General features: G+C 39.1%; 2 protein-coding genes across 4 annotated transcripts in view; one reads left to right on the top strand and one right to left on the bottom strand.

Moving 5' to 3' along the window:
- Window positions 1-12,252, bottom strand: part of LOC145518445 (putative olfactory receptor 2W6) — a 143,471-nt gene that overhangs the window by 85,695 nt on the left and 45,524 nt on the right. The gene's annotated exons all lie outside the window — the stretch shown is intronic.
- On the top strand, window positions 743-6,389 carry LOC145518462 (olfactory receptor 2B8-like). The gene has a single exon (XM_081523088.1). The coding sequence runs from the start codon at window positions 3,871-3,873 to the stop codon at window positions 4,813-4,815; it is 945 nt and encodes a 314-aa protein (XP_081379214.1). The 5' UTR covers window positions 743-3,870; the 3' UTR covers window positions 4,816-6,389.

Genomic DNA, 12,252 nt, shown 5'->3' with positions numbered 1-12,252 from the left:
GAAGATGAGCACTGTGTGACTCTCTTCCTTTTTTTCAAATCTTCTTTTTCCTTCTCTCTCTGCAGGCAGGGTTCCTTTGTTATTTAGTCTACACAGCATGAAGTAGCAAGAGCTTAAATTCTAACTTTTCATATGTCCTCTACCCAAGAGCTAACCATACTTCACCTGGCCATCCCTCACCACCCTTCAAAGACCCCTGAGTGAAAGGGCAGAGTCTTTGATGAAAGGATGGAGATAATTACAGGGGCCACTTTCTCTTGGAGATTTCTCTTTAAGTAGAAGAGAAAGATCTACACACTAGAGGTAGCTACTTTAAGGTAGAGAGGCCTTCTACACTTTGAGTGCAAAGTGGTAAAAGCCGTTGGCATTTTGGGACCCAGGAAACTCAGGGCTGCATCAACATTAGTCACATTAGCAGCTCTGAGAGCACTGATGTCCGACATAGCATCATTTTTGTCAAAGCGGGCACTGGCAGAACAGTAGTGATGAGTGACTTAGATCAAAAAGGGAAGAAAATAGAGGTTCTGTTCACCAGGGAGAGGGAACAGAGTTCATGTGAGAACTTTCTGGGGACTCTACATAGAAACGGTGGCAAATAATAAATGCAGAGATTTCTGTTGTTCCAGCCAGATGTAGAGCTGAGGGAAAGTACAAAGAGAAGAAACCTCCCAAGAAGGACTTTTAATAATTTTCTTCCTTCTGCTCTTAAAAAGCTCAGAGCCTGCCTTCCCCTCCATCTTTGCCCACTTGATACCCCATGGTGAAATGCTAAAGTCTCCACAGATGTCAGAGAACACTTTTTCAGCAAACATTTCTGAATGTCCACGTATGTGGCAAGAGCAACGCCAAGTGATATGATACAAGTCTAGCCTGTATTTCCTGAAACTGTATCAGCCCATAGGCCCAAGAGTGATAATAAAAACAGGCTGTTGTTTTACCTACTATTTTATTTACTATTTCAACCCCACCTAGGACTTCCCAGGTGGCTCAATGTTATAGAATCCATCTGCCAATGCAGGAGACACAGGTTCAGTTCCCAGGTCAGGAAGATCCTCTGGAGAAGGATGCTCTGTATTCTTGCCTGGGAAATCCCATGGACAGAGGAGCCTGGTGGGTACAGGCCACAGGGTCACAAAAGAGTCAGACACGACTTAGCAACTAAACAACAACAACAATCCTTGCAGTCTGGGCAAAATGAATTATTTCTGGCAGTCCCCAGGAAGTTTTTCCATGAGCTCTGTGTTCTCTGGAGTTTAAAGCACCTGTGCCTCTCTCCACTTTGCCTATCTCGGTGTAGAATACCTTTCTCTTCCATGGAGTTTCGTTACTCAGTCACTGAAAAAATAGCCCAAGAGAGGCCCTCCAGTATCTTTAGCTTCTGCCACCAGACTATCTGTTTGGCTAAGACACAAGACAGTGGGGCTGGGTGAAGAATCAGTAATAGAATCAGAGATGGTGTTGTCTGGCATCCTCTGGCATGCATCTCATTCTACCCCAAAATCAGTCTCTCTTCAGAGGCAAATATAAGTCTACATTTATAAAACTGGACTTCCATACACAAAGACAAATAAGATTCAGGCCATGGGATCGCCAAAGTATCTTACAAGCACAAAAGGGCCTTGAAACCAAAACAATAAATACATAAATATTTATATTCAGAGATATTTGTATATACTACATTTACATAGCACATATTTTATATATTTATTACATATTTTATACATAATTTCAACAGCCATATAGCCTGGAATAAAAACCACTATGAAATAAACACTGAGAACACATATTTCTATCTGATATAAGAAAAAACTTTCTAAGTCTTTAAGTATATTAACGTATGTTGATTAAACTGCATTCAACTGCACGCATTACAATACATGTTGATTGTTTCCTGTATGTCAGGCACTATTGTACACATATAATGATTTTGTTTTAAAAAGACAAATTACCTGATCTATAAATGTGTCATTTTACTGAGGCAGATTAGAAAATAAGTAAGAATCTTTTTTTAAGAAACAAGAAAAATTCTTGATAGTAATGAGTGATCTGAAGACGAAAAGCAAGGCAATGCAATAGACAGTATCTTGAGAGGAGTATTAGTTCAGGTGGTCAGAAAATTTCAAAATGAGAAAAACCAGATAGACATGAACGTTCGGGTATTAATATGTTGGGAAATTCTAAGGATGAGAGGGTTTCCCTGGTGGCTCAGTGAATAAGAATCTGCCTGCCAATGAAGAAGACGTGGGTTCAATTGTGATCCGGGAAGGTCCCACATGCCTCAGAGCAACAAAGCTCGTACACCATAACTACTGAGCCTGTGCTCTAGAGCCCAGGAACCACAACTATCGAGCCCATGCATCGCAACTAATGAAGACTGCATGCCCCAGACACCGTGCTCCACAAAAAGAGAAACCTGTGCACCGCAACTAGAGAAAGCATCCACACATCAATGAAGACCCAGCACAGCCAAAAATGAAATGAATAAATTTTTCAAAAAATTCTAAAAATGGGAAATTGAGCATAGCAAGAGAAAATACTAGACAGGTAAGAAAAGGATTATGAAGACTCTTGTATGCCATAATGAGGACTTTGGAATTTGAGTTGAAAGCAATTGAAACCCCTGGAATTTTCGAGATGGGAAATGAGGCAATTCTTTTAGGAAGGATAATTCTGTTAGCAACATGCAAGAAGCTATAACTCCTAAATTCAGTTTCTAAAAACCTTACACTTTTGAAACTTCCTCCATATTATCACTTCTTTGACAAAATATTTTGTGAATCTACTATACATGCTAATCTCTTTTCCAGGCTCTGGTACTATTATGAGATATTTCTCCTCTTAGGTATTATTTACTATTAAATTTGCCTCATGGTTTGTGTGTGGTGTGTGTGTCTATGAGAGAGAGAGACATACAGACAGACAGAGGTTGATTTCTAAAATGAGCCCAGGTGATTTTATGAAAAAGAGAATGATTAATGTGAGGTCTGAATTTATAGGAAGTACACAAAAAAGTTGAAAAAGAGTATATGCTCTATCATATTAAGCAATTTTAAAAGACATAAAGAAAGAAAACAAAAACTCATTGATGCTTTGCTGAGTTTTCACTGAGTGTGGTAACAATGAGAGTTTCTCAGGCTTAGTCCCTCTGGAACATACACTGTGGATACAGTGAACTCTAAATCACTTCCAACAAAAGTTTTCCAATCAATAGACATGATTAAAGACTCCATATAAAAGGTTCCATGACTTTACTTACTAAAATATATTATTCCCATTTGAAGAAAATTGTTAATAGTAAATTTTATTATCTGTGCATCTTTAGAAAGAAATATTTTTCACTATACAAAGCAGAAGCAAGAAAGCCAGTGTAAATATTTCAATCGTCCAGGGAAGGACTAAAGCAGTACATATTTGTAACTTATTTCAAACATCTAGATTTAATTTTTGAGAAATTTTTGAGTTATCTTTGTAGTACACACATCATAAAGACAGTATCCCCAGCAGTTAAGAACTCATATTAAGAGTCTGTTGGAATCCTGCCTCTGTGATTTATTAAGTACATCACTCTGAAAATATCACTGCACCTCTTTAACCCTCAGTTCCTTCAGATATTTAGCAGAAATCATGATAATACCAAGCTCACAGAGTTGTTGTGACAAATTGCATAGAAAGTGCTTAGGTCAGTGCCTGAAACACAGAAGATACTCTTACATAGTAACTCTCTAGCACCCCCTTGTTTGTCAACAAAAGAGTACCTGTGAAAATACCTCAAGCTTCCTCCCAAACTCTACTTACTCAGGGGGAAAAGACGTGGATTAAACAAACATCTTAACAGTATGGAGTTCTCTTAACTCCAACAAGCAGAGTACAATGGAAAGAGCTAATGACAGCGCCTTCTCTGGATTCATTCTCCTGGGCTTCTCCAACCAGCCCCAGCTGGAAACGGCTCTCTTTGTGGTCATCCTGATCATCTACTTCTTGAGCTGTTTAGGCAATGGCACCATTATACTTTTGTCAATGATGGATCCTCACCTCCGCACCCCTATGTACTTCTTCCTTTCCAACCTCTCTTTTATGGATCTTTGTTTGACTACTTGCACTGTCCCTCAGACCCTGGTCAACTTTAAGGGGAAGGACAAGACCATCACCTATGGCGGCTGTGTGACCCAGCTCTTCATTGCCTTGGGACTTGGGGGAGTAGAGTGTGTCCTCCTGTCTGTCATGGCCTATGATCGGTATGTAGCTGTGTGCCGTCCCCTCCACTACATGGTGATCGTGCATCCCCAGCTTTGCTTGCAGCTGGTTGTAACTGCTTGGCTTACAGGCTTTGGCAATTCTGTAGTCCAGACAGCACTGACCATGACTCTTCCCCTCTGTGGGAAAAACCAAGTGGACCATTTCTTCTGTGAAGTTCCAGTGATGCTGAAACTGGCCTGCACCAACACCTCTGTCAATGAGACTGAAATCTTTGCTGTCAGTGCCTTCTTCTTGGTGGTGCCCCTGTCACTCATCTTAGTGTCCTACGGTCACATTACCCATGCAGTCCTGAAGATAAAGTCGGCCCAAGGGAGACAGAAGGCTTTTGGAACCTGTGGTTCTCACCTAATGGTAGCGATTATTTTCTTTGGGACGCTCATCTCCATGTACCTTCAGCCTCCTTCTAGCTATTCACAGGATGTGAACAAAAGCATTGCACTGTTCTATACTCTGGTGACTCCCCTGCTTAATCCCCTGATTTACACTTTGAGAAACAAGGAAGTCAAAGGGGCACTAAGGAGACAAATGAGGAGAATCCTAGACTTGAGACAGAGTTAATGCAGCGCTTGCAGGCCCAGGAACTTCTGCAATGGAAGACTTCTGAGGGACTAAAAGCTAGTTAATTTAATCCAACACATCCTTATAAAGCACCAACCATGTGCGAGACAGTGTTCTAGGTACTTGAGACATATCAGTGAGACAGAGGCTCCTGTCCCCATTGAGCTAAACCATTTGCTAGGGAGAATATATGTTAAATAAGATGTTCTAAAAATAAACTATGGTATATCATGTACTACACAATGGGAATGAACAATAATTACACATACAAAAACATGAATGATTCTTACAAACATGATTTACAGTGAGCAAACTATATACAAAACAATTCCTACTGTATGATGCCATTTACATAAAATTCAACCCAGGCACAACGAATCTCTGGTATTGAAAGTCAGAACAGTGGTTCCCCTGGGGACTGGGAGTTCTCCCTTGGAAGATAGGTGGGGGAGGGGCATTCTGGATTTCTGGTCAGGTTGTGATTCTTGATCTGGATGTTGGTGATATAAAGTATTCAACCTGTGAAAATTCATCCAACCTGAAACTTAAAGTACTTGCACTTTCTGTATGGATGCTGTACTTCAAATCATTTACTTCTTAAAAGTTTTCAATAAACCAGATATTAGCAGAATACTTTGATTCTAAGTGATCACACTAAGTATTTTTATTACTGTCACATAAAATTTGGGTTTATATTCTAAGTGATTTAAGTTTCTTCTATCCATTGACCATCATTAATAGATTTAAAGTGTTTAGATATTAGCAATTTGGGGCCAACTCAGATGAACCTTGTCTTGAAGATCTCAATTTAATGAAGATCTCAATTCAAGATCATGTGTCCTGTGAGTCTCTCTGGTCTCCTCATTCCATGTAGATACTTAATGTCAAGGTCTTGAGACAAAAATCATAGTGATAATTTTCAGATGAAAATTCTACTATTGGGTATTGTATTACCTTGAATTCGGTTTATCTTGACTGAAAAAGACATTTATTGTGAATATTTCTTTGTATATCTGTATTTGTATAATATAGCATACAAAAATGCATAATATACTAGTAGCCAAAGATATTTTCATTTACTAGAGATTTTAATACTTTTCAGTATTTAATAGCATATCATAAAAAGGCAGATACTGAAGAGAATTTATAAGACAATGTAAAAAAAAGAAATAATTGTCTGGTAAGTTCAATGTGCCTTTGTGCAAATATGTTTTTCTTAAATATTTCTTATTTAATAATGGTAAGTTGGATGGTTTTCCATGTATTATTCTACTAATGAAATAATAGAACAAGGATTTTTCTTTATTTCAGTGAAAATAGATTACTGATTGTTGCGTCCTCTACTACTCTTACCTCTGCTTGTACTGAATATCAGTGATTTCTGATTATATTTTTTGTAATACAGAAGATATGATTTTTTTATATCAACCCTTTGGAGTTTTCTTTCAAACCATGACAGCTAGCTTCACTGATAACCATATCATTTTTTGGCATAAAAGTTCCATACTCTATAATCATCTAAATGCTTACATTTTTCCTTTTCACCAAATAAATGATGACACTTTATCATTTCATTCCAGGTAGCCTTTTGTGAATTTCATTTCCCCATATGATGCTTTAGGTTACAGCTGACCAAAGTTCCCACTGCAAGTACAGTCTCTCCTCCTTAGCCACAGACTCAACCAAACATGGATCCATTTGACCTGTCATTCTCCATAAAGGATTTGAACATCCAGCTTTTCTGGTATAGGCGTGGGTGGGAGGAAGTGCCTGAAACAACCCCTGGCCAATACTGAGGAACAATTGTACTTGGAAAGGTCAAATTAATTTTAGCAACCATATTTCTGAAGCCATTAGAAAGTTGTGAAAGTGATGAGGGTGATGTAGACATGAATAACGGAAAGCACTCAACACGTCTGAGGTGAGCTGAAGGGCAACTGCTCTTTTTATTCTCAAAGAGCATTTGATGAGCTTGAGTGTGAGCTGAGGATTGAGCACGGCCCATAGAGAGGGACTTTGTCATGAAAAGCCGAACACTCATGTAAGGCTAGAGTGACAAGCTGAAAACTTAAAGAGACTTAAATATGTGGCCAGATGTTTGCAGTGGACATTTCTATTTCCAGTGGACTCCATGAGAAGCCAGAAAGCCAGACCAAAGTTTCAAAAATATGGAGTAACCTATCCTGCAAATCCATTGTACATAGGAAACAAAAACTCACTAGGGTAAGGGGTCCTTTCTCTAACACATACTTCTCTTCGGTAAGGCAGTTGTCAAATTTTGAAGCTTCATGAAGCAGGTGCTAAATAGCTAAATAGCTAAAAAGCTAGACATCTTTGAGGGGCAGAACTTAAGCTCCAAGAGTCTTTCAGGGTTGACAAAATAAGACTCCTGAGACTTTCTGTCAAAACTCAGGAAAGATTGTATCTCTTGTATCTCTAGAAGAGAAAAAGATAAAGGCTGAATAGAACAAGGACCAACTGTACAGCAGAGGAAACTATAGTCAATATTTTCTAACTATTTTGGTACCTGATAAAGGTTAGAATCTGAAAAACGATATATACACACACACATATTCTGGTCATCATTTCACGATATATGTAACTCAAATCACTATTCTATACATCTTAAACTTATACAATACTGTATATAAGACATGAAGTCATAAAACTTCTAGAAGAAAATATTATTCCTCAATGAGGCTGGAAGAAAATAAAAGAATAGCTATCATTAAAAAGATAAAGGATAACAACAGTTGGTGAAGTTGTTAAAGGAACACCTCTGTACTCTTGATGGGAATGTAAGTAGGTAAGACACTATGAAAAGTAATATGAAAATACCAAAAAAGATAGAACTTCCGTATTACCCAGCAATCCAGTCTAGGTACACCAAATAAAATGAAATCACTACCTGCACTCCCATGTTCAATGGCCTCATTTTTCACAATAGACAAGATATGGAAAAAACATAGGTGGCTGAAGAGGTGAATGGCTAAAGGAAATGTTCTATGCATATCCAAAGGAATATTATTCATCAATGAGAAAGAATGAAATACTGCCCTTTGCAATAACATGGATGGACCTTGAGAGCATTATGCTCAGTGAAATAAGTCAGAAGAGAAAGACAAACACTATATGATCTCACATACATGTGGCATCAGAAAAACCAGTTCAGTTCAGTCGCTCAGTCGTGTCCGACTCTTTGCAACCCCATGAACTGCAGCACACCAGGCCTCTCTGTCCATCAACAACTCCCGGAGTCTACCCAAACCCATGTACATCGAGGCAGCAATGCCATCCAACCATCTCATCCTCTGTCGTCCCCTTCTCCTCCTGCCCCCAATCCTACCCAGCATTAGGGTCTTTTCCAATGAGTCAACTCTTCGCATGAAGTGGCCAAAGTATTGGAGTTTCACCTTCAACATCAGTCCTTCCAATGAACACCCAGGATTGATCTCCTTTAGGATGGATTGATTGGATCTCCTTGCAGTCCAAGGGACTCTCAAGAGTCTTCTCCAACACCACAGTTCAAAAGCATCAATTCTGCGGCGCTCAGCTTTCTTCACCACCCAACACTCACATCCATACATGACCGCTGGAGAAACCATAGCCTTGACTAGATGGACTTTTGTTGGCAAAGTAATGCATCTGCTTTTAAATATGCTATCTAGGTTGGTCATAACCTTCCTTCCAAGGAGTAAGCGTCTTTTAATTTCATGGCTGCAATCACCATCAGCAGTGATTTTGGTGCCCAAAAAAATAAAGTCTGACACTGTTTCCACTGTTTCCCCATCTATTTCCCATGAAGTGATGGGACCAGATGCCATGATCTTAGTTTTCTGAATGTTGAGCTTTAAGCCAACGTTTTCACTCTCCTGATTCACTCTCATCAAGAGGCTCTTTAGTTCTTCTTCACTTTCTTCCATAAGGGTGGTGTCATCTGCATATGTGAGGTTATTGATATTTCTCCCGGCAATCTTGATTCCAGCTTGTGTTTCTTTCAGCCCAGCGTTTCTCATGATGTACTCTGCATATAAGTTAAATAAGCAGGGTGACAATATACAGCCTTGATGTACTCCTTTTCCTATTTGGAACCAGTCTGTTGTTCCATGTCCAGTTCTAACTGTTGCTTCCTGACCTGCATACAGGTTTCTCAAGAGACAGGTCAGATGGTCTGGTATTCCCATCACTTTCAGAATTTTCCACAGTTTATTGTGATCCACACAGTCAAAGGCTTTTGCATAGTCAATAAAGCAGAAATAGATGTTTTTCTGGAACTCTCTTGCTTTTTCGATGATCCAGAAAAACTTAACTTGTTACAAACAGTGGAAAGAATGGTGGTGATCAGGGGCAAAGAGGTAGAAGAAATGGGGAGATATTGACAAAGAGGTACAAACTTCCAGCTAAAAATTAATTTCTGAGGAGTCAAAAAATAAATGTTTTTAAATTTTTTAAGGGGAATAAATATTTGACAAGATAAAGATCTTAGCTAACACTATGCAGTAATTACTTTACAATATATAGGTATATCAAATCACACTTTGTACTCTTTAAAATTGCTCAATTTATATCTCATTAGATCTAAAGTAAAATAAATGAAAATAAGAGTTATTATTCATTTCGTTCATCTTCCTTATTTTTTCTCTCCTAGGTCAGATTTTCACTATTGTTTAAGACAAAAATTTTGACATAGTTAATAAATGAAAATACTCTAACTTTATCCTATGTACAAAGACTGCCTTTTCTTTGATCCAAATGTCAATCCAGAGCCTGAAAGAATGGCACTTCTAAAAGTTTAACATTTTATGTATCCATCATAACTGAAAAAGCAGCATGATTTCTTCCATGAAGCCCCTTAGTGCAGCAAATTCTATCAGTTTTCTTTTTAATGTGACTGGCAGGAATAAAAATTTACCACATTAACTTGTTATATTTGTACTTATTTCAGGAAACACTGAAATTACACCATATATAAACCTGTATCTTCTAAGTGATATAAGCTAAAGAAAAAATTTCCTTCTACTATTCATCCTTAGGAAAGAGTTAAGAGATCGATCTAAAAGTGGTTGCATATAGAGTGTGTGTTTGTGGATGTGTACATCTGGCTGTGTGTAATAACATAGTATTTAAAGCCAAATATAAACCAAAATAGAACATGCTGTGGAGGAACATGAGGAGAAATATTCTTTGCGAAGTACTGGAGGCTATTTCCAAGATGGGGAGTAAATTCAGAGGAGGTTGATCTCATGATTAAAATGACACATTGAGGGCTATGGTGCTTACTTTATTTATATTAAACCAAACAGAATTCTCATTGAGTGGATGCATCATTAAGAAACTTTCCAAAGAGACTCTTGGGAGACTATTTAACAACCCTCAATGCATGAAATAAGGACTTAAAAATATTTATTAAGCACTATTTGTGAGTGGCTAACACAAAATCAGGACTGGGCTCCTGAGAAAAGCTTTGACAACTAACAGTGACAGTCCATTGATTGTGAGTTTCCCAATAACCTAATCAATGGAAAAGTCTAGGATGTTTCATTGAGACTAAAGCCACAGGTATAGCAACAGCTTCCCTGGTGACTCAGATGGTAAAATATCTGCTTGCAATGCAAGTTGCCCAGGTTCAACCCCCAAGGCAGATCCATGGGTCAGGAAGATCCCCTGGAGAAGGAAATGGCAACCCACTCCAGTATTCTTGCCTGAGGAATGCCATGGACAGAGGAGCCTCATGGGCTACAGTCCATCAGGTCACAAAGAGTTGGACACGACAAAGCGACTTTCACTTTTCACAACTGAAGAGTTTCACTCTCAAAAGAGGTTAAAATTATCCTCAGAAATGGTCACCTAATTAGAAAAACTTGCAGCTTCTAAAGACTTAATTAATTTACTACAAAATGGTTAAAAGCATCTACCAAACAATATAAATCAGTAGAATAGATTGTTTAAAAGAAGCATGAATATCCAATCCCTACAGATGTCTCAGGGACACCTTCCCCTGAACCCTCTGATTAAGGAGACATACAACTTCTCATTTCTGCATTTACACGGAGTACCCCTTTCCAGGAAACCACATCCACAAGACATTTCCATACACCTTGGTTCCCTGAGTCTGCCATATCAAGTTTGAACTATGCTACAATACTGAAAGGGAGAAGGCGATGGCACCCCACTCCAGTACTCTTGCCTGGAAAATCCCATGGACGGCGGAGCCTGGTAGGCTACAGTCTATGGGGTCGCTAAGAGTCAGACAGGACTGAGCGACTTCACTTTCACTTTTCCCTTTCCTGCATTGGAGAAGGAAATGGCAACCCACTCCAGTGTTCTTGCCTGGAGAATCCCAGGGACGGCGGAGCCTGGTGGGCTGCTGTCTATGGGGTCGCACAGAGTCGGACACAACTGAAGCGACTTAGCAGCAGCAGCAGCACCATACTGAAAAGACAGAAGAAGCTCTCAATCATAATACAAACAGGCATGAGAAAAGACCGCACCTACAGAGGAAAGAGTTGACAGAGAACTATAATCTGTTCTTCCCTCCTCAGTGACCCTGGTTAGAGCAGCACCTGGGCAAACAGTTAACACTGAGATCTACTGACCAGGAGATAAAAGAGGATATTACAGGGGTCGCTATATGCTGATTACCATTCTAGTAATGTTTTTAGCAGGGAGGATAGGGTCTGTTTCGAGTGTGATAAACCTACGGTATAGACTACAGTTGTTCTAATGAATAAAAGTCCTAAAAGCCAGAACACGACTACAAAGGTGAGGACACATATCAAGTGAGAAACTCTCAAGCCTTCCTTGTGCTGACTTGTACGATACAAGTTAAACAAGTGAGAGTCCCTAATTTATTTTATATATTCCATTTTAAAAACCTAAGTTCAGGAAGCAGTGCCTCACTGGTTTGTGGCCTCACAGACATTGCCCATGTTGTTGCTCTTGTATTGTATTATTTTCTAATTGTTAGTCATTCTGGTGCTGGTTAAGAACTGTGTTTCATAGGAGTCTGACTGACCCTTCGGGCTTCCAAGGTGACACAGTACCTGAGCACACTGTGTTCACCTTGTGTTCCTCAGAAGGCAAAAATGATGAAAGATTATGACTTGCTCTTGGGCGTATTGACAGTTCTGAACTCCAGATGGGATCAAATAATTTATCCAAGGCCTGGGTACACCCACTGCAGCCATTCCACAATACTAAAAAATCAAAAGGAGGGAATTCCCTACTATTCCAGGGTATGGGCTCCATGCTTCTTCTGCATGGGGCATGGGTTCAATCCCTATTCTGGGAACTAAAGAGGGACAGCTTGGAAAGGGGTATATCATTTGAAAAATTTACAAAACAGAACTGAACTTTGGGTATGCAGTATCTTTTAAGTGATCTCTTTTTATTATTATTATTTTAGCCTGGGACCTAGATATCTTTATTATCTCTAAT

Source organism: Giraffa tippelskirchi, chromosome 8, assembly GCF_054371585.1.
Source record: "Giraffa tippelskirchi isolate mGirTip1 chromosome 8, T2T-mGirTip1v1.2.pri, whole genome shotgun sequence".
Classification (NCBI taxonomy): domain Eukaryota; kingdom Metazoa; phylum Chordata; class Mammalia; order Artiodactyla; family Giraffidae; genus Giraffa; species Giraffa tippelskirchi.
This window is presented reverse-complemented; position numbering and strand designations above follow the sequence as displayed.

Excerpts from the sequence above, each read along its gene's own strand:
- LOC145518462 (XM_081523088.1), top strand. The coding sequence starts at position 3,871 with ATGGAAAGAGCTAATGACAGCGCCTTCTCTGGATTCATTCTCCTGGGC.